At 53.8% G+C, this 23292-nt stretch overlaps 1 protein-coding gene across 1 annotated transcript in view; it reads right to left on the reverse strand.

Annotated features, from left to right (window-relative positions):
- LOC140390300 (gamma-aminobutyric acid type B receptor subunit 1-like) overlaps positions 1-23292 on the reverse strand; it is a 138667-nt gene that overhangs the window by 67815 nt on the left and 47560 nt on the right. Inside the window, exons 8-10 of the mRNA XM_072475343.1 lie at positions 22338-22586; positions 20877-20940; positions 18953-19030 (exon numbers count right to left, since the gene is read on the reverse strand). Coding sequence (XP_072331444.1) covers positions 18953-19030; positions 20877-20940; positions 22338-22586 — 391 coding nt within the window. The remainder of the gene's footprint in view (positions 1-18952; positions 19031-20876; positions 20941-22337; positions 22587-23292) is intronic.

Consider the following 23292-nt stretch of genomic DNA (forward strand, 5'->3'; position numbering starts at 1 on the left):
AGTGAATTACAGACTGGAATCAAATCCAGGGGTTGAGATGGTTTATATATAGAATAATGGAGACCTGGGAGTGAGTTACATACTGGTATCAAATCGAGGGGTTCAGATGGTATATATATAGAATAATGGATACTGGGGAGTGAGCTGCAGACTGGAATCTAATCGAGGGGTTCAGATGATTTACATATAGACTAATGGATACCTGCAAGTGAGTTCCAGACTGGAATCTAATCGAGGGGTTCAGATGGTTATATATAGAATAATGGATACCTGGGAGTGAGTTACAGACTGGAATCTAATCGAGAGGTTCAGGTGGTTTATTTATCGAATAATGGCACCTGGGAGTGAGTTACAGACTAGAATCTAATCAAGAGGTTCAGGTGGTTTATATGTAGGATAATGGTACCTGGGAGTGAGTTACAAAATGAAATCCAGTTCACAAGTTGAATTTATTTTCGAAAGTAAGAGTTAGAATTATGAAATAGAAATGGGACGAATCCCAAATTAAGGAAGTGGAGTGTTGGCCACTTGATGCTGTGTTGCCGCACCCCGGGACTGCGTCACACACTGAGAGTCCCTGCTAATTAATATAATGTCAGGTTTGCCAGGCTGAGTAACAGACTGCTCTGGAATGTACACTGCACAGCAGGCTAGAGGCAGCTATGGGTGCACTAATTGGGGATTATCACAGCTCTGCTGCTGCATTCCCTGATGCAAAGTTAGATGGCATTGCCGACAGCCTAGATGACAGCATAAAATTACAAGGTGTTATTGACAGACTAGGAGAATGGGAAAAATTGTTGCGGATGGAATTCAATGTGTGAGGTTACAACTTTGAACCAAACAACGATAGAGCAGAGTTGTTTCTAAATGGAAAGAGATTCGGTACAATGGGTGTCCAAAGAGACTTGGGAACTCAGGTACCTCGATCCTTAAAATGCCACGAACAAGTACAGAAAATAATCAAAAAGGCATTAAATTCCGACTTTGGGAGACTGTTTGTGCGGAGTTTGCACATTCTCCCCATGTCTGTGAGTTTCCTCCGGGTGCTCCAGTTTCCTCCCACAGTCCAAAGATGTGCGGGTTAGATAGATTGGTCATGGTAAATTTGCCTCTACAGCCATAGGTTAGAAGGGGATAGGGAAGGGGATTGTGCCTCGTCAGGTTGCTCTTTCAAAGAGTGGGTGCAAAGTCAATGGGCCGAATGGCCTCCTTCTGCACTGTAGGGATTCTATGATACTAACCTTTATATCTAGAGGTTTGGAATTATAAAGCCACGGGTTATGCTGCAGCTATACAAAACCCCGGTTAGACTCCACTTGGAGTACTCTTAACAGCTCTGGGTACCACATCTTATTTCATAGAATTTACAGTGCAGAAGGAGGCCATTCGGCCCATCGAGTCTGCACCGGCTCTTGGAAAGAGCACCCTACCCAAGGTTAACACCTCCACCCTATCCCCATAACCCAGTAACCCCACCCAACACTAAGGGCAATTTTGGACACTAAGGGCAATTTATCATGGCCAATCCATCTAACCTGCACATCTTTGGACTGTGGGAGGAAACCGGAGCACCCGGAGGAAACCCACGCACACACGGGGAGGATGTGCAGACTCCGCACAGACAGTGACCCAAGCCGGAATCAAACCTGGGACCCTGGAGCTGTGAAGCAATTGTGCTACCCACAATGCTACCGTGCTGCCCCAGTAGGGGCAGCCTCTTAGGGAGGATATTGTGGCCTTGGAGGGAGCATGACACGGGTTTACAAAAATTAGACCTGGACTATAGGGGTTGAGGTACGAGGGAGATTACTCAAAATAGACCTGTTTTCGATGGGGTTTAGAATGTTAAGGGGTGATCTGATCAAAATATTCAAGATATTAACAGGGAAAAAACAAGGTAGATAAAAATGAACTATTTCCACTGGTTGGAGATTCTAACGCGTAGTCTGAAAATCAGGGCTAGGCCGCCTAGAGAGGTGTTGGGAAGCACTTCTTCACTCAAAGGGTGGTAGAGGTTTGAAATGGTCTCCCGCAAACAGCAGTTGAAGCTGGATCAGTTGTTAACTTTAAATCTGAGACAGATAGACTTTTGTTTCGCAAAGATATTGAGGGATATGGGGTTAAGTCACGGATCAGCCATGCTCCCATTGAAGGGTGGGGTAGGGTCGAGGGGCTGAATGGCCCATACCTCTTCCTGTGGTTCCTATGAAGCGGTGAGGTTCATTCCGGTCCCGTGGCCATGAGTTATCCTTCAACAATTCTCAGAACAACAGTGTATTTGGCAAGTCGCCGGAGCGGGATTTGAACCCCCAAGTCTTCTGCTTTCAGAGGCCGGAGAGCTTCCCACTGTGCCACATTAGGACCAAGCCCAGATGATTCAAGACAAGAGAAAATGTATTGTCTCACTGTTGTCTGCAAGATCTCACTGTGTGTAAATTGGTTGCCATGGTTACGGCGTGGCCACTCTCCGGAGTATACTTTGTTAGCTGTAAGGTACTTCAGGACACTATGAGATCGCGGTAGGTGTGGTATAAATGAGTCTTTCTTCTGTTTTATGTTAAATGACCACGTGGACAACTGTGGCATGTGGACTGGTTCCACCGACCAGGGCAATAGTCACCTAAGAAGATAAATTATTGGTGTTCAATGTTCTTATTCCTCCCATAAGCTATCTCCCTGGGAATGCTACTGCCATTTACATCTGTCCATGCGGGGCCGCGGGTGATGTCGCCTGTCCTCGTTTTTAGGCCGGCAGTCCAGCTTATTGACCACAGCAATTGGCGCCCAAGGTCACTGAGAGATCAATTGCTGCAGTGGGGGGAGGGGGGATGGGGGAAGGGGGGAGGCACGATCAATTTGACTGGAGACAAAGTTGAATCCAAACTTGAGGCTTTATTAGTATCAGATGTGTGGCCTCCCACAGCAGCTGGCGAAATGGCTGCAAGCTGGAGGACACGCATATTTATACCCCGCCTCCTGGGCGGAGCTAGAATGCAGGGGCCACAGCTGAACCTGTAATGTAGGTTCTATCGTACAACCTCTAATATCAGAACACAGTGGTTTACCACATTCGCCCCCTGTTAAAATTGAGTCCGGCGGGGGTGCTGGATAACTATATACAATTCGCAATCTTTAATATTTGCAGAACAGCAAAAAAAAGTCTCTTGGCATCCGGCGGGCCGGTCAGAGGTTCAGCCGACCCGGTGCCTTGATGGTCCTTTGAGATCGGCGAAGTGGTGATGGCGATTTTGGCGTTGTCGTGGTCGAAGTTGACTCCAGGAGCATGCCGAAATCCTCTTCATCAACGGGCGTGGGCAGGGGGAGGACGGACGGTCCTAGGGGGGGGGTGATGAGAGCGGCGGGGGAGGGTAGCGCCGGGGGTGGTGTGGGGGTGAAACCTGCTGGTGCCAGGTCCCTGAGGGAGACAGTATCCTGGCGGCCGTCGGGGAATGCCACGTAGGCGTACTGTGAGTTTGCGTGGAGTAGGTGCACCCTCTCCACCAACGGATCCGCCTTGTGGAGCCGCACATGTTTACGGAGAAGCACGGTTCCCGGAGCTGCAAGCCAAGTTGGGAGCGATACCCCGGATGTGGATTTCCTGGGGAAGGCAAAAAGACGTTCATGTGGTGTACTGTTCGTGGCAGTGCAGAGTAATGAGCGAATGGAATGTAGTGCATCAGGGAGGACCTCTTGCCAGTGGGAGGCCGGGAGATATCTGGACCGCAGGGCCAGTAGGACGGCCCTCCATACCGTCCCATTCTCCCTTTCTACCTGTCCGTTACCCCGGGGGTTGTAGCTCGTCGTTCTGCTGGAGGCGATACCCCTGCTGAGCAGGAACTGGCATAGCTCATCACTCACGATTGAGGATCCCCTGACACTGTGGATGTAGGCGGGGAAGCCGAACAGAGTGACAATAGAATTAAGGGCTTTAATGACGGTGGCAGACATCATGTCGGGTCATGGGATGGCGAAGGGAAACCGGGAGTATTCATCGATCACACTGAGGAAATATGTGTGTCGATCGGAGGAGGGGAGGGAGCCTTTGAAATCCACGCTGAGGCGTTCAAAGGTGCGGGAGGCCTTCACCAGGCGCGTGCGGTCCAGCCGGTAGAAGTGCAGCTTGCACTCCGCACAGACCTGGCAGTCCCTGGTGATTGTCCTTACTTCCTCGACGGAGTAGGGCAAATTTTGTGCCTTAATGAAATGGTACAACCGAGTGACCCCTGGGTGACAAAGGCTGTCGTGCCGGGTCCGGAGTCGGTCTACTTATGCGCTGGCACATGTACCTCGGGATAGGGAGTCTGGGGTTTGCCAGGGCGATCCTTAATCTCGTAATCATAGGTGGAGAGCTCGATCCTCCACCACAAGATTTTATCATTTTTGACCTTGCCCCGCTGTGTGTTGTTGAACATGAAGGCTACCGACTGTTGGTCAGTGAGGAGAGTAAATCTCCTGCCGGCCAGGTAATGCCTCCAATGTCGCACAGCCTCAACGATAGGCTGGGCCTCTTATTCGACGGACGAGTGCCGGATTTCAGAGGCATGGAGGGTGCGGGAAAAGAATGCCACAGGCCTGCCTGCCTGATTGAGGGTGGCGGCAAGGGCGACGTCCGATGCGTCGCCTTCTACTTGGAAAGGAAGTGTTTCGTCTACTGTGTGCATTCCAGCTTTGGCAATATCAGCTCTGATCCGGGCGAAGGCCTGTTGGGCCTCGGCTGTCAGGGGGAAGCGAGTGGACTGTATGAGTGGGCGGGCCTTGACCGCATAGTTTGGAACCCACTGCGCGTAATATGAGAAGAACCCCAGGCAACGTTTGAGGGCCTTGGGGCAGTAGGGGAGGGGGAGCTCCATGAGGGGGCGCATGCGGTCGGGATCGGGTCCCAGAACTCCATTCTGGACCACGTAGCCGAGGATGGCTAAGCGGTTTTGCGGAACACACACTTCTCCTTGTTATACGTGAGGTTGAGGAGAGAGGCAGTGCGGAGAAATTTAGCGAGGTTGACATCGTGGTCCTGCTGGTCATGGCCGCAGTTGGTCATATTGTGTAGGTACGGGAACGTGGCCCGCAATCCATACCGGTCGACCATTTGGTGCATCTCCCTTTGGAAGACCAAAACCCCATTGGTGACGCCGAAGGGGACCCTAAAGAAGTGATATAGCCGGCCGTCTGCCTCAAAGGCGGTGTATGGACAGTCCGATTTACGGATGGGGAGCTGGTGGTAGGCAGATTTCAGGTCCATCGTTGAGACGACCTGGTACTGTGCAATCTGGTTAACCATGTCAGATATGCATGAGAGGGGGTACGCGTCGAGCTGCATGTACCTGTTGATGGTCTGGCTGTAGTCCACGACCATTCGGTTTTTCTCCCCAGATTTAACCACTTGAGCTCTCCAGGGGCTGTTGCTGGCCTCAATGACTCCCTCCTGAAGCAACCTTATCCTGGGTGCTGTACCGTCTGCTCCTGGTGGCGATGGGTTTGCAATCTAGAGTTAGATTGGCAAAGAGGGAAGGAGAATCGACCTTTAGGGTCGTGAGGCCGCACACAGTGAGGGGTGGTAAGGGTCCGCCGAATTTAAGGGTCAGGCTCTGGAAGTCCAGGTAAAGGATAAGTGCAGCGCAGAGGTTAGGGAGGACGTAGAGGCGAAAGCCGTGGAACTCTGTGCCTTGGATCGTGAGCGTGACCGTGCAGTACCCCCGGATCGCTACGCGATGGGATCCGGAGGCCAGGGAGATTTTTTGATTGGTAGGGTGTACCTTAAGGGAGCAGCACCTTACTGCATTTGGGTGTACAAAGCTCTCAGTGCTCCCGGAGTCTAGTAGGCAGGAGGTCACATGGCTGTTGACTTTCACGCTGGTGGATGCGTTGGTCAGGTTATGTGGTCGCGTGCCATGGAGGCGAGTCTTGGTTGATCGTCGGGTAGTGAGGCGGCCGTTGAGTTGAGGTCCTGGAACGCCGTTGGTGTCCATGTGCTACGGGGTGGACAAGATGGCGGCGCCTGGAGGTCCTGGGGGTTACAAAATGGTGGCGCCCATGGAACGCACGTTGCAGGGGTGGAGCAATATGGCGGCGCCCATGAAACGCACGTGCTGCGCGGAGGAGAAGATGGCGGCACCCATTGGTCGCACATGGCCTGGGGAGGGGAGGAGAGGAGGATGGCAGCACCCATTGTCCGTGACCGGGGGGGGGGGGGGTGGTGGGGGTGAATGCGGCCGCTGAAAAGGGCCTGGCACACCGCAGTGAAGTGGCCCTTCTTCCCGTAGGCCTTACACAGGGCAGCGCGGGCCGGGCAGCGTTGGCGGAGGTGTTTTTGCTGGCCGCAAAAGTACCATCGGGGCCCCCCAGGGATCGCTGGCTGGCGCGTAGCGCAGGCGTATTGGGTGGGTGTTGCCCCTGCTGGGGCCCATGAAGCGTAGGAGGAGTGAGCCACGTGGTTGGGGGGGTAGGACTGGACATTGCGCAGGGTGACCATCATGGAGAGCGCTAGAGTTTTAGTCTCTGTGAGGTCGCGCGTGGCCCCTTCTAGGAGCTGCTGCCTGATAATATCAGACCCAGTCCCAGTCACAAAAGTGTCCCACATAAGGAGATCTGCGTGCTCCTTAGCTGTAACGTCCTTCCAGTCACAGTCCCGAACTAGTGGGATCAGGGCCCTCCAGAAGTCTTCAATTGACTCACCAGGTAGTTGAGTACGCGTTGCGAGCGCGTGTCTGGCGAAGAGCGTGTTCGTCTTCTGCTCATAATTTTCTCTGAGTCGAGTCATGGCATCAGCGTAATTAGGCGCATCCTGGGTCAACGGGAAGACTTTGGAGCGGAGTCTGGAGTACAATATCTGGATCTTCTGAGCCTCTGGAACAGGGGTCGGCGCCGCGGTGATATACGCTTCAAAACAAGCTAGCCAGTGCTGAAAGTCCTTTCTGGCGTCGCTGGAGTGGGGATCCAGCTGCAGGCGATTTGGTTTAATCCGGAGGTCCATCTTCTGAATCTGATACTAATAAATTGAGGCACGATCAATTTGACTGGAGCCAAAGTTGAATCCAAACTGGGGCTTTATTAGTATCAGATGTGTGGCCTCCCACAGCAGCTGGCGAAATGGCGGCGAGCTGGAGGCCACGCATATTTATACCCCACCTCCTGGGCGGAGCTAGCATGCAGGGGCCACAGGTGAACCTGTAGTGCAGGTTCTACCGTACAACCTCTAATATCAGAACACAGTGGTTTACCACAAGGGGAAGCTAGGTTTCTTTGGATTGGTGGCTGTTGTAAAATTCCTGGCTCCCATCCTGGGAATGGATCTGAGATATCAAGGTCAGGAATGCCAGAAGGTGATCCCTGACTTGTTGCCTCTTTTTTCGAAAATGCACGCCACTTTGGAACGCGTCCCTTGAAGAGTGAGTAACTAGGGGGCAGTAGCACTCTAGGCATAAGGATTTATTTATGTGGAGCTATGTGTATATAATATAAATATATCAGGTACATTTTGAGACACAATCCTTTCCAGAGATCTGGGGCGCAATCCTCCGAGCCCCGCGCCGGGCCGGAGAATCGGCGCAACCGCGCCACGACGTCGACGCGCGATTCTCCGAGGTGCGGAGAATCGGCGCCATGTGCGCCGGCGCGATTGGCACAGCCCTGGCTGCGGGCTGCTGGAATCTGCGGGGCCGCCGATTTTCCGGTCCAGATGGGCCGAGCGGCCGCTCCGACCCGACAGAGCCCCGCCGGCACCGTTCAACCCTGGTCACTGCCGGCGGGAACTCTGCGGGAATGCTCGGGGGGGGGGGGGCGGCCTGTGTGTGTGGGGGGGCTCCTTCACCGGGGGCGGAGGGGGGGGGGGGCCTCCGATGGGGTCTGGCCCGCGATCTCGGCCCAACAATCGGCGGGCCGGCCTCTTCCCCCCAACCCCCTGGGCCTACTTGCCGGCGCGACCGGCCCCTGAACAGCGACCCCATGTTGGGTCGGGGCAGGCACGCGTAAGAAGTTCCCCGCGCATGCGCAGGATGGCGAGGACCAACTGCGCATGCGCAGGATTGAGCTGCCCCAACTGCACATGCGCGGGGTGGTGCAGCGCGAGGCTGGAGCGGCATGAACCGCTCCAGCGCTGTGCTGGCCCCCTCAGGGGGCCAGAATAGCTCGTGCCCGGGCCTAGTTCGCGCCGTCGTGAAACACGACGGGGTTCACGACAGCGCGAACACTTGGCCTCAATATCGGAGAATCGCGCCCTTGTTCAGCCACGAGGGAGTTGAGCCGTTGGGACAGGAGCATGGAATCCAGGGCTGGAGGGTGATAGTTGGAGCCAGGGCGGTGTTAAGAGTACCATAGAAGGAGGCCATTCAGCCCATCAAGTCTGCACCGGCCCTCTGAAAGAGAATGCTACATCGGCCCACTCCTCCACAACCTCGTAACCCCACCTAACCTGCACATTTCTGAACGCTAAGGGGCAATTTATCATGGCCTATCCACCTAACCTGCACATCTTTAGACTGTGGGAGGAAACCAGAGCACCCGGAGGAAATTCACGCAGACAGACACAGAGAGAAAGTGTAAACTCCACACAGGCAGTCACCTGAGGCTGGAATTGAACCTGGGTCTCTGGCTCTGTGAGGTAGCAGTGCTAACCACTGTGCCACCATTAGTAGACCCATATAGTTGCGCTGTTAAAACCGTTGTGTACATAGTTGTTCTTAATCAATAAATCCTTTAGTTCATTACTTTCCACACTGAGTCAACCCGACTTATTACACTGGCGATGAGGACAAACTGGATCAGTCATTGGAAGCAAGCAGTGCAGAGCCAGAGGGGGAGGAGGGTGATCTCTCGAAATCCAAAATAAAATGGTACAGACTCCACGATTCAGAAAAAATAGAATCAGGCAACCCTGAAGTCAAGTACATTGAGAGTCTGCGTTACTTTTTCATGGCAAACTGAGGCAAAACAGAAGGTGATACTGCTCACAGTCTGCGACCCACGGACTTACAGTCTGCTGAGGTGTTTCACATCGCCTGAGGCTCCAGACACAAAAACCTTCAACCAGTCGGTCAATTTAGTTAAGGATCTCTATAACCCCCGACCATCCGTTATCCTACAAAGGTACAAATTACATTCTGCTGTTAGGGAGCCAGAAGAGACGGTCTCCAGCTTCATGGCCAAACACCAACATCCAATGCGGGCCTGTGTGAGGGGACATGTTGAGGGATCGCTTGGTTTGTAGGATCAGCAACCTCATCATCCAAAAGATACTGCTTGGTGACACCAATATTTCACTAGGCAAAGCAGTGGAGATGGCCCAAGCGACTGAGTGCTCTGAGCAAGGTGTTAGTGAGCTTCAAGGTGTTAGTGAGCTTCAAGGTGTTAGTGAGCTTCAAGGTGTTAGTGAGCTTCAAGGCGTGCAAAATGAGGTGAACCAGTTATGGTGGGACATGGCCGCTACTACGAGCAGCCCGAGTGCGGGCGCAGCGGAGCCCGAGAAGCATTGTTCAGCACCAGGGTCTGCGGCATGTTTTCGGTGTGGGGGAGCCTACTCCCAAGAGATGTGCTGGTGCAAGAATTTTATCTGCTTCAGATTCAAGATAAAGGGGCACCAGCCAGTTAAACGTCGAGCGAAGCTAAAAATGATTAAAAACAGCCCCTGTAAATAAGCTGGGGGAGGAACCAAGGCTTACGCATTCATAATAATAATAATCTTTGTCACAAGTAGGTTTAAATTGCAATGAAGTTACTGTGAAAAGCCCCGAGGTCCAACTCAACAGGATACCTCCCACTGAGATTGTCTGAATGGTCAATGGCGGCCCCCTGAACATGGAGGGCGACTCTGGCGCCACAGCCACCGTCATTGGTAAAAGACCATTCGAACATCTCCAGAGGGACTGCAACCCTCAAGTCTGAGCCGTTCTGGACTACTTTAGCGACGTACACTGGAGAGACACTAAAAATAGTGGGGACAACCTCTGTGCCCGGATCCGACAGGAACCAGTCAGCCCAGTTACCCATCATGGTGACTGAAGGGCAGAGGCCCAGCCTCATGACATTGGACTGGCTACAATAATGAACTGGCTGTAAATATTTAGAACCCAAGATGGGATATTCCAGGGGCGGAATTCTCAGTTCCTGTGGCTAAGTGCCAGCTCAAACGGAAAGTCCGCGGGAGCTTCACGTCAAAGAAAACAGCACGAACCCCTCACCGATTCCGGTATCGGTGAGGGGCTAACACTGGCGCTGCATGAAACGCCCAAGGCTCGTGTCGAGAACGGCTGGAGAATGACCAGGTCCGGGCCGCGTATGCGCAGGGCTGATGACCTCCACCGGTCATGCGCACAACATGGCGTTGGCCATGTGTGTAACCTAACCCGCCGACCCACAGCCAATCCCACCCCCCCCCCCCCCCACCAGCACCTGGCAGATGCCCGCCTCAGCCAGCGGAACAGAGCCTGGCAGAGTGTGGCGGCACAGTCCGCAGGCGGCACTCCTGCTCAGAGCACACGTGCCCCGCGCCGTCGGGGCCTCGGCCCATCGGGGCGGAGCATTGCGGGCGTGCCGGTGAGGCACCAACAGCATGGCGACTGTGCGCGGCGCGCCCCACGAGGGTGCCAGTTTGGAGGAGGGGGCGGAGAATCGCAAACCGGCGTCAAACCAGCACCAGCCCCGATTCCTGCTCGGAAATGATTCTCCGCCCCATCGCCAAACACGATTTTGCCGTCAGGCAACGGAGAATCCCTGAGGGTTTCTATGTAAATATTAGGAGATATTCCAGAGGGAACTGGGTCGGATAAAAGGGGGTAAAGCTGGGATTCATCTAAACCCCGATGCTGCAACTAGATTTCTCTTAACTCGACCGGTGCCATGTGCGTTACTCCAGAAGGTAGAGGCGGAAGGAGGTTGGAAGACCTGGGCGTTACCAAGCCTGTGCAGTTTGCCGGATGGGTCGCCTCTCAGCCCTGAAACCAGGCCGCACTGTGAGGATCTGCGGGAATCACAAACTGACGGTAAACCGGGAGCTCTGCAGGATTGTTATCACACTGCGAGGATAGAGGAACTCTGCGCTAAGTTATCAGGGGGCCTCAAGTACACCAAGCTAGACCAAAGTCACAATTATCAACAGCTGGATCTGGAAAAAGATTCTAGAAAGTTAGTCACAATAAATACCCACAAGGGATCATATCAGTACACTCGATTGCCAGTTAGTGTTTGGTCAGCCTGCACTATTTTTCAGCACACAATGGAGAGATTCACAAGGAATCCCCAAAGGGGGAGTGAGTGTCTGGTACACCGATGCAGGGGTAGTGTCTGGTCTCCCGAGGCAGGGGGAGTGCCTGGTCTCCCGAGGCAGGGGGAGTGCCTGGTCTCCCGAGGCAGGGGGAGTGCCTGGTCTCCCGAGGCAGGGGGAGTGTCTGGTCTCCCGAGGCAGGGGGAGTGTCTGGTCTCCCGATGCAGGGGGAGTGTCTGGTCTCCCGAGGCAGGGGGAGTGTCTGGTCTCCCGATGCAGGGGGAGTGTCTGGTCTCCCGAGGCAGGGGGAGTGTCTGGTCTCCCGAGGCAGAGGGAGTGTCTGGTCTCCCGAGGCAGGGGGAGTGTCTGGTCCCCCGATGCAGGGGGAGTGTCTGGTCTCCCGAGGCAGGGGGAGTGTCTGGTCTCCCGAGGCAGGGGGAGTGTCTGGTCTCCCGAGGCAGAGGGAGTGTCTGGTCTCCCGATACAGGGGGAGTGTCTGGTCTCCCGAGGCAGGGGGAGTGCCTGGTCTCCCGATGCAGGGGGAGTGCCTGGTCTCCCGAGGCAGGGGAGTGCCTGGTCTCCCGATGCAGGGGGAGTGCCTGGTCTCCCGAGGCAGGGGGAGTGTCTGGTCTCCCGAGGCAGGGGGAGTGCCTGGTCTCCCGATGTGGGGGAGTGTCTGGTCTCCCGATGCAGGGGTAGTGCCTGGTCTCCCGATGCAGGGGGAGTGCCTGGTCTCCCGAGGCAGGGGGAGTGCCTGGTCTCCCGAGGCAGGGGGAGTGTCTGGTCTCCCGAGGCAGGGGGAGTGTCTGGTCTCCCGATGCAGGGGGAGTGTCTGGTCTCCCGATACAGGGGGAGTGTCTGGTCTCCCGATACAGGGGTAGTGTCTGGTCCCCCGAGGCAGGGGGAGTGTCTGGTCCCCCGAGGCAGGGGGATTGTCTGGTCTCCCGATGCAGGGGGAGTGTCTGGTCTCCCGATACAGGGGGAATGTCTGGTCTCCCGATGCAGGGGGAGTGTCTGGTCTCCCGATGCAGGGGTAGTGTCTGGTCCCCCGAGGCAGGGGGAGTGTCTGGTCCCCCGAGGCAGGGGGATTGTCTGGTCTCCCGATGCAGGGGGAGTGTCTGGTCTCCAGATGCAGGGGGATTGTCTGGTCTCCCGATGCAGGGGGAATGCCTGGTCTCCCGATGCAGGGGGGAGTGTCTGGTCTCCCGATGCAGGGGGAGTGTCTGGTCTCCCCATGCAGGGGGAGTGTCTGGTCCCCCGATGCAGGGGGAGTGTATGGTCCCCCGATGCAGGGGGAGTGTCTGGTCCCCCGAGGCACGGGGAGTGTCTGGTCCCCCGAGGCAGGGGGAGTGTCTGGTCCCCCGAGGCAGGGGGAGTGTCTGGTCTCCCGATGCAGGGGGAGTGTCTGGTCGCCCAATGCAGGGGGAGTGTCTGGTCGCCCAATGCAGGGGGAGTGTCTGCTCTCTCGATGCAGGAGGAGTGTCTAGTCTCCCGATGCAGGGGGATTGTCTGGTCTCCCGATGCAGGGGGAGTGTCTGATCCCCTGATGCAGGGAGAGTGTCTGGCCCCCCGATGCAGGGGGAGTGTCTGGTCCCCCGATGCAGGGGGAGTGTCTGGTCCCCCGATGCAGGGGGAGTGCCTGGTCTCCTGAGGCAGGGGGAATGCCTGGTCTCCCGATGCAGGGGGAGTGTCTGATCCCCTGATGCAGGGAGAGTGTCTGGCCCCCCGATGCAGGGGGAGTGTCTGGTCCCCCGATGCAGAGGGAGTGTCTGCTCTCTCGATGCAGGAGGAGTGTCTGGTCCCTGGGTGCAGAGAGAGTCACTGGTCTCTGGGTGCAGGGAGAGTCATTCGTCTCTGGATGCAGGAGGAGTGTCTGGTCTCTGGGAGCAGGAGGAGTGTCTGGTCTCTGGGTGCAGGAGGAGTGTCTGGTCTCTGGGAGCAGGAGTGGTGTCTGGTCTCTGGGTGCAGGGGGAGTGTCTGGTCTCCTGGTGCAGGGAGAGTGTCTGGTCTCCCGATGCAGGGGAAGTGTCTGCTCTATTGATGCAGGGGGAGTGTCTGGTCTCTTGATGCAGGGGGAGTGTCTGATCTCTGGGCACAGGAGGAGTGTCTCCTGCACCCAGAGACCAGACACTCTCCCTGCATCAGGAGACTAGACACTCTCCCTGCATCGGGAGACCAGTCATTCCCCTGCATCAGGAGACCAGACACTCCCCCTGCACCCAGTGACCAGTGACTCTCCCTGCACCCAGAAACCAGACACTCCCCCTGCACCCAGGGACCAGACACTCCCCCTGTACCCAGAGACCAGTGACTCTCCCTGCACCCAGGGACCAGTGACTCTCCCTGCACCCAGCGACCAGACACTCCTCCTGCACCCAGAGACCAGACGCTCCTGCACCCAGAAACCAGACACGCCCCCTGCACCCAGGGACGAGACACTCCTCCGCACCCAGAGACCAGACACTCCCCCTGCACCCAGAGACCAGTGACTCTCCCTGCACCCAGAGACGAAACACTTCGCTGGGTGCAGGGAGAGTCACTGGTCTCTGGGTGCAGGAGGAGTGTCTGGTCCCTGGGTGCAGGAGAAGTATCTGATCCTTGGGTGCAGCGAGAATCACTGGTTTCCCGATGCAGGGGGAGTGTCTAATCTTCCTATGCAGGGGGAGGGTCTAGTCTCCCTTTGCAGGGGGAGGGTCTTGTCTCCCGATGTAGGGGGAGTCTCTGGTGTCTGGGTGCTGTCATAATATGCAAACATGCAGCTAATGAACACATAGAATAGGAGACGACCAATGAGCAGTCAGGACACTCAGAGGTGGTATCTCACTATAAAAGGGATGAGGCACTCACACCTCGCCTCTTTCCACAGACCAACATCTACAGAGTGAGACAGGGTGTATCCTCAGCATCACACCCCAGCACATGGCTTAGAGCAAGGCTGGTTCAGTTAGACTGGGTTACTACATTTAGATTAGCAGAGAGTCAAATTCATTGAGAACTGTGCTAATAGTTCAATAAAACACATTGAACTCACTTCAAAGTCTGGAGCATCTTTTACTCAAAACTGCATCAAGTGGCAGCTTGTGTTATTCCAAATTACAGAACACGACAGGTGCAGGGAAATGTCTGGTCTCCCGATGCAGGGGGGCTGTCAGGTTTCTCAAAGCAGAGGGAGTATCTGGTCTCTCAATGCAGGGGGAGTGTCTGGTACCTCGATGCAGAGGGCGTGTCTGGTGTCTCGCTGTAGGGGGAATATCTGGTCCCCTGATGCAGGGAAAGTGTCTGGTCTCCTGATGTAGGGGGAATATCTGGTCCCCTGATGCAGGGGGTGTGTCTGGTCTCCTGATGTAGGAGGAGTGTCTGGTCCCCTGATGCAGGGGGAGTGTCTGGTCTCCTGATGCAGGGGGAGTGTCTGGTCTCCTGATGCAGGGGGAGTGTCTGGTCTCTTGATGCAGAGGGTATGCCTGGTCTGATGCAGTGTCTGGTCTCCTGATGCATGGAAAGTGTCTGGTCTCCTGATGCAGGGAAAGTGTCTGGTCTCCTGATGCAGGGAAAGTGTCTGGTCTCTTGATGCAGTGGGTGTGTCTGGTGTCCTGATGCAGGGGGAAGTGTCTGGTCTCTCAATGCAGAGGGTGTGTCTGGTCTCCTGATGCAGTGTCTGGTCTCCTGATGCAGGGAAAGTGTCTGGTCTCTCGATGCAGAGGGTGTGTCTGGTCTCCTGATGCAGTGTCTGGTCTCCTGATGCAGGGAAAGTGTCTGGTCTCTTGATGCAGAGGGTGTGTCTGGTCTCCTGATGCAGTGTCTGGTCTCCTGATGCAGGGAAAGTGTCTGGTCTCTCGATGCAGAGGGTGTGTCTGGTCTCCTGATGCAGGGAAAGTGTCTGGTCTCTTGATGCAGAGGGTGTGTCTGGTCTCCTGATGCAGTGTCTGGTCTCCTGATGCAGGGAAAGTGTCTGGTCTCTCGATGCAGAGGGTGTATCTGGTCTCCTGATGCATGGAAAGTGTCTGGTCTCTCGATGCAGAGGGTGTGTCTGGTCTCCTGATGCAGGGAAAGTGTCTGGTCTCTCGATGCAGAGGGTGTGTCTGGTCTCCTGATGCAGTGTCTGGTCTCCTGATGCAGTGTCTGATCCCCCGATGCAGAGGGCGTGCCTGATCTCTCGATGCAGGGGAAGCGTCTGGTTTGTCAGTACAGGCACTGCCTTATCTTTGTGGCAGGCTATAGATTTTCCAATTCTCTTCACACTGCGTGCCTCTACTTTCTCCACGTCCCTCTCTCTCTCCTTTGTCACCTGCGACACTGCATGACTAACGTAATTAATCTCCACCCAGCCCACTCGCGCTGTGAGCTCACACTACTGAATCACGAACTGTCCTGTGACTGGCTAACTCCTCCTTTACCGCAGCTACAACACTTACCATCCAAAGCACGACATTCTTAAAAAACATTTTCCTTCTTTTTCCACTGTAGATCTCACCTTGCATTTATATCATAGAATTTACAGTGCAGAAGGAGGCCATTCAGCCCATCGCGTCTGCACCAGCCCTTGGAAAGAGCACCCTACCTGGGGCCACACCTGCACCCTATCCCTGTAACCCAGTAACGCGACCTAACCTTTTTGGACACTAAGGGCAATTTAGCATGGCCAATCCACCGAACCTCCACATCTTTGGACTGTGGGAGGAAACCGGAGCACCCGGAGGAAAGCCACGCAGACACGGGGAGAACGTGCAGACTCCACACAGACAGTGACCCAAGCCGGGAATCGAACCTGGGACCCTGGAGCTGTGAAGCAACTGTGCTAACCACTGTCCTATCTTATATATAGCACCTTTAACATGGTAAACATCCCAAGATGATTCAAAAGGAGTGATTACCAAACAGAATATAACACTGGGCCACATGTTAGGAGAGGCGACAATAAACTTGGTTTTCAATCCCGCCCTCCTCCCTTCCCTTCTATTCTCAATGGGGCGAGGGTCTGTCCCCACCAACCCATCACTGTGCGACATCCATTTGCTGAACCAGTGGGGGAAGGGGTGGGAGCATCACATTGAAGCCAGCCCACTTCCGAGGAACAAACACACGGAGGTTGGTGGTCGAGAGTAAGGTCAATAGTTACTGAGGCACTGAGGTCAATCGTCCAACCTCTGTTTGGAACACTCCCCAGGTGGGCGCCGCTGGTGAGTCCAGCGCTTGCTGCCTTGGAGATGGTGGCGGGGAGCCGCTATCTTGAACCACTGCGGTGCATCTGGGAGGGGACAATACCCACAAAGGACTTCCATTTATAATGTGCCTTCCATGACCTCAGGATATCCACTGCCTGGATGAGTGCAGCTCCAACAACACTCAAGAAGCCCGACACCATCCAGGACAAAGCAGCCCGCTTGATTGTTCCTCCTTCCACAAACATTCAAACCCCCCACCACCGACGCACAGTGGCAGCCGTGTGTACCATCTACAAGACGCACTGCAGCAACTCACCAAGGTTCCTCAGACAGCAGCTTCCAAACCCACGACCACGACCATCTGGAAGGACAAGAGCAGCAGATACCTGGGAACCCCACCACCTGGAGGTTCCCCTCCAAGTCACTCACCAGCCTGACTTGGAAATATATTGTGGTTCCTTCGCTGTCGCTGGGACAAAATCCTGGAACTCCCTCCCTAACAGCACAGTGGCTGTTTGTCTTCAAAATAATGGCCACAGAATCTTTCACATCCACCAGGTGAGGCCTCAACTTAGAAAAAAGACAGTACAGTGCTCTCTTAGTACTGATCCTCTGACAGTGAAGCACTCCCTCAGTATTGACCCTCTGACAGTGCAGCACTCCCTCAGTATTTACCCTCTGACAATGCAGCACTCCCTCAGTACTGACCCTCTCAGGGTAGCACTCCCTCAGTACTGACCCTCTGACAGTGCAGCACTCCCTCAGTACTGACTCTCTGACAGTGCAGCACTCTCAGTACTGACCCTCTGACAGTGCAGCACTCCCTCAGTACTGACCCTCTGACAGTGCAGCACTCCCTCAGTACTGACCTTCTGACAGTGCAGCACTCCCTCAGTACTGACCCTCTGACAGTGCGGCACTCCCTCAGTACTGACCCTCTGACAGTGCAGCACTCCCTCAGTGCTGACCCTCTGACAGTGCTGCGCCTCCTCAGTGCTGACCCCCCGACAGTGAAGCACTCCCTCAGTACTAACCCCCTGACAGTGAAGCACTCCCTCGGTACTGATCCTCTGACAGAGCAGCACTCCCTCAGTACTGACCCTCTGACAGTGCAGCACTCCCTCAGTACTGACCCTCTGACAGTGCAGCACTCTCAGTACTGACCCTCTGACAGTGCAGCACTCCCTCAGTACTGACCCTCTGACAGTGCAGCACTCCCTCAGTACTGACCCTCTGACAGTGCAGCACTCCCTCAGTACTGACCCTCTGACAGTGCAGCACTCTCAGTACTGACCCTCTGACAGTGCAGCACTCTCAGTACTGACCCTCTGACAGTGCAGCACTCTCAGTACTGACCCTCTGTCAGTGCAGCACTCCCTCAGTACTGACCCTCTGACAGTGCAGCACTCCCTCAGTACTGACCCTCTGACAGTGCAGCACTCTCAGTACTGACCCTCTGACAGTGCAGCACACCCTCAGTACTGACCCTCTGACACTGCAGCGCTCTCAGCACTGACCCTCTGACAGTGCTGCGCCTCCTCAGTACTGACCCCCTGACAGTGCAGCACTCCCTCAGTACTGACCCTCTGACACTGCAGCGCTCTCAGCACTGACCCTCTGACAGTGCTGCGCCTCCTCAGTACTGACCCCCTGACAGTGAAGCACTCCCTCAGTACTGACCCTCTGACAGTGCAGCACTCCCTCAGTACTGACCCTCTGACAGTGCAGCACTCCCTCAGTACTGACCCTCTGACAGTGCAGCACTCCCTCAGTACTGACCCTCTGACAGTGCAGCACTCCCTCAGTACTGACCCTCTGACAGTGCAGCGCTCCCTCAGTACTGACCCCCTGACAGTGGAGCACTCCCTCAGTACTGACCCTCTGACAGTGCAGCGCCCCCTCAGTACTGACCCCCTGACAGTGGAGCACTCCCTCAGTACTGACCCCCTGACAGTGCAGCACTCCCTCAGTACTGACCCTCTGACAGTGCAGCGCCCCTCAGTACTGACCCCCTGACAGTGGAGCACTCTCTCAGTACTGACCCGCTGACAGTGCAGCACTCCCTCAGTACTGACCCCCTGACAGTGGAGCACTCCCTCAGTACTGACCCTCTGACAGTGCAGCGCCCCCTCAGTACTGACCCCCTGACAGTGGAGCACTCCCTCAGTACTGACCCCCTGACAGTGCAGCACTCCCTCAGTACTGACCCTCTGACAGTGCAGCATTCCCTCAGTACTGACCCCCTGACAGTGCAGCACTCCCTCAGTACTGACCCCCTGACAGTGCAGCACTCCCTCAGTACTGACCCCCTGACAGTGCAGCACTCCCTCAGTACCGGCCCTCTGACAGTGCAGCGCCCCCTCACTATTATTGCCAGGCTATATTTTTTGTCCTAAGTTTCTTGGGATGTGAACCCAAAACCTTCTGCCTGAGAGACTAGAGAGCGAGCCAGTAAGCCGGAACTGATGGAGCAGCTGCTGCCTTGATGAAGAAATACACAGCGTGAGGGATAAACAAGGGCCAGTGGTTTCCAGTCACAGGTGAAGATGGAGTGTCAGGTATTGATTCCGAGTGACAGGGAATGGTGACTTACCAAACCAGCGGTCAGTGCCAAAGTACGACATGTTGTCATTCGTGCTGTCATAGTAACCGATCTTCACGTATTTAGCATCTGTGGGGAAAGAGTAAAGTCATTCTATTGCTGAAACACCAGCCTCATCTCAAAAAGAGGATTAACCCTCTCACCAACCTCTCCCCCCATTCACAGTCAGACACTGGGCAGCCTGTTCCCAGTGAAGGGGATTAACCCTCTCCCCCCCCCTCCCCCCCCCATTCACAGTCAGACACTGGGCAGCCTGTTCCCAGTGAAGGGGATTAACCCTCCCCCCAACTCTCCCCCCATTCACAGTCAGACACTGGGCAGCCTGTTCCCAGTGAAGGGGATTAACCCTCCCCCCAACTCTCCCCCCATTCACAGTCAGACACTGGGCAGTCTGTTCCCAGTGAAGGGGATTAACCCTCTCCCCCCATTCACAGTCAGACACTGGGCAGCCTGTTCCCAGTGAATGGGATTAACCCTCCCCCCCATTCAGTCAGGCACTGGGCAGCCTGTTCCCAGTGGAGAGGATTAACAATCTCACCATGTCTCTCTCCCCGCTCCACCTCTTCCCATTCACAGTCAGCCACTGTTCTACGTGGAGGGGCTTCATTCTTTGATCACACTCTGGCAGAGTGAGAAGTGCCTGATGGCGGTGGTGGGGAGGGTGGGGGGTCTAATTGAATCAGATGCTGCGAGCTCTTTTGCAACAACTGGTCGCGTCAAGTTTTATTCATAGAGGGGCTAGTTGAATGCATATAACCAGTAAGTAAAATTTTAAGAGAGGCCCTGAATGTGGGAACTCAGTCATTTCGCATATAATGAATTAACCATTGCATTCAATACTGAGAACAGAATGTTCCCTGTGTCATCAACTAATCAATTTTTAGTTAGCTCTCCTCCAAGCTATAAAACATGGCAAAGCGTGAAAAATACATTAATAGTAACCCAGTACTTTTCCTCAGGCTGCACACACAAACACTAAGCTAGTTTTGATAGGCACCAATCAATCTCAAGTCATGTCCAATGTTTGATTAACAAGTTATCCTCTAAGCAACAGACATTCATTCGAATAAACCAGGAGGTCCTGGCTAAGAATTAGAAGCCAATGAACGCAAAGGAGGGGTTAAACCAGAGATGAGGATTCCCTTAAAAATAGGACCTCGTGGTTCATGTTTTCGTTCCTGGATTCTTGAATCATTCATCTGTTTGTTTGTGTTTCGTGATTTCTTTTGCGCTTATGCTTTTTGCTACGTGCTTGACTTTTTAAAAGTATTGTTTGATATTTCGTTTCTACGTTTGATTCGGTTCTGCTTATTCAAGTGTGTACCCGTGAAGTGGCTGACAATAAAGTTATATCTTTGAACCTCACCAACCAGACGACTGATTATTATTAGAACAGAAAAATAAAATTCCCATCACCCATTCCTACTCCATTTAGCACACGGGGAGACACTGGAGTAGTAATCCGGTAGCAATCCAATTCTTTGGGGACCTGGGTTTGAATCCTTGATGGTGAAATTTGAATTCGTTTAGCACAGTGGGCTAAACAGCTGGCTTGTAATGCAGAACAAGGCCAGCAGCGCGGGTTCAATTCCCGTACCCGAATAGGCGCCGGAATGTGGCGACTAGGGGCTTTTCTGAACTTCACTGAAGCCTACTTGTGACAATAAGCGATTATTATTATTAATAATCTAGTGATGACCATTGTCTATTGTTGTAAAAACCCATCTGGTTCACTAATGTCCTTTCGGAAATCTGCTGCCTTACCTGGTCTGGCCTACATGTGACCCCCAGATCCACTGTCCTCTGAAATGGCTGAGCGAGACACTCAGTCCAAGGGAAATAAGGGATGGGCAACAAATGCTGGCCCCGCCCATGTACCTGAAATCATTTTTTAAAACCACAGTGATAAACGTACCTTGCAATTGCTCAACCATTGTCCAGGCCATTCGAGATCCACTGGCGTCGAAAACCACGTGACCCTGGGAGGGAGGAAGGACGTGTCAACGTGGGAAGTCCATCAATGTCCAGGAAAGGGTGGGGTGCGGGAAACAAGAGTGGGCGAGAGAAGATGCAGACGTCAAGCCAATGGTAATGTCAGCTGTAAAGCTGGGAGCACCAGAACATGCCTCAAGGCTTGCACAGATACACCGCATAACACATATCAAACACACACTGGAGAGCTGGAAAGGACTTGCCCTATGCCATGAATAATTTCCTGCCATAAAACAAACAGGCATGTACAAGATGCACACTCACATACACTCTCTCATAGGCACACATATACACACTCTCGCATGCACAGGCACAGTCACATATTCTCTCATGCACAGGCACACACTGACTCCCTCATGCACAGGCACACATGTACATTCACACACACACACACACTCAAACTCCCTCATGCACACATTTGTACAGGCACACACACACATATATATATATATATATACACACAGGTGCACACACTCCTCATGCACAGGCACACATTTCCAGAAATACACACATAGCTTTGACAAAGGGTCATCTGGACTCGAAACATTAGCTATTTTTTCTAACAGTTGCTGCCAGACCTGCTGAGATTTTCCAGCATTTTCTCTTTCGTTACAGATTCCAGCATCAGCAGTAATTTGCTTTCATACATACATATATATATATATATATATATATATATATATTACGGGGGCGCATACTCATGCACCAGGAACACAGGCACTCCCTCATGCACAGGCTCACACACACACTCCCTCATGCACACGCACACGCATATACAGGCGCACACACTCTCATGCACAGGCACACACACTCTCATGCACGGGCACACACACACTCCATCATGTATCGGCACACATATACAGGCACACACACTCTCATGCACGGGCACACACACAGACCCTCATGCACACACACACACATAAAGACACAAACACTCATGCACAGGCACACAAACACTACTTCATGCACAGGCACACACACAATCTCTCTCTTATGCACAGGCACACACACACACATATACAGCATACACACAGATGCATACAGACAGATACATACCCACAGACATACACTGAAAGACACATATGAAGATAACACAAGCACACATGCACAGCGGGATGCACACTCTCACAGACACAGATACACGAGCACACAGTCAAATACAGACACAATCCGAGAAGCGCAGGCATCCAGACACATGCGCACACACAGACATGCACAGGCAGATACAGACACACATATCAACACATGTACACACTGACACAAAAGCACACATGCACAGACACACACACATGCAGGTACACAAACAGAGACAAATACACACACACACACACACACATATACACCCATGATAAGCACACAGACAAATACACAGAAGCACACATACCGAGACCCCATCGAAAGAGGAGGAATTCATAGCTTTGTAAAGTTCATCAGTGATGTCCCTGTTCTGGCTCCGATAGTTGAACTGCTCCAACCGCATCTGCTTCTTCTCCAGCTCCTGAGCCGTTTTATTCAGAGCCAGGGCCAGGGCCCAGATGGCATCGTAGGCCAAGGGGGCCTCTTGGTATCCCCCAGTCTCCTCTGGCGATTTCTTGATTATCGTCTGCAGTTTCTCCAAGAACTCTTGAGAGGTCTGAGGATGGAGACGGGGTGGGGAGGTTAATATGGGTTACGTCAACCCGTCAACCTCACTGCTGTCAAGCAACACCTTGATTTTAAAATTCTTATTCCTTGTTTTCGAGTCCCACCATGGTTTTGCCCCCCCACCCCTCCCCCTTTCTGTAACCTCCTCCAGAACCACGACCTTCGGGGATCTCCGCGTTCCTCAAATTCTGACCAACGGAGCATCCCAAATTTTAATCGCTCCCCAATCGGCGGCTGTGTCTTCAGCTGTTGAGGGGAATTTCCTCCTTCAATCTCTTTGTTTCTCTACATTGTTTTTCTCCTTTCAGATGCTTCTAACACCTATTGGGGAGGCAGAGACGTAGCAGCATTGTCATTGGGCTGCTAATCCAGAGGCTCAAGGTAAGGCTCTGGGGATCCAGGTTCGAAACCCACCCCGGCAGATGGCAAAATTGGAATCGGGAAGCAAACCTGCCATCCTCACCTGGTCTGACCTACCTGTACCAATACCACTATGCCGCTAACTCCCCGTGGCACCTCAGGCGACATATTTTAATTTATAACACCACCATTAGGATGCTGTCCTCTGTGTGGCACCGCTATATAATTCCGTGATCCATCTCGAACTTGCTCAGCAGCAATGAGCCAAGCTTTCTTCGCCAATAGCCCCCAATTCTTGACCTCCAGCACCTGGACAATCAAGGCTACAGAGCCAC

This window comes from Scyliorhinus torazame, chromosome 14 (genome assembly GCF_047496885.1).
Source record: "Scyliorhinus torazame isolate Kashiwa2021f chromosome 14, sScyTor2.1, whole genome shotgun sequence".
NCBI classification, from domain to species: Eukaryota; Metazoa; Chordata; class Chondrichthyes; order Carcharhiniformes; family Scyliorhinidae; genus Scyliorhinus; species Scyliorhinus torazame.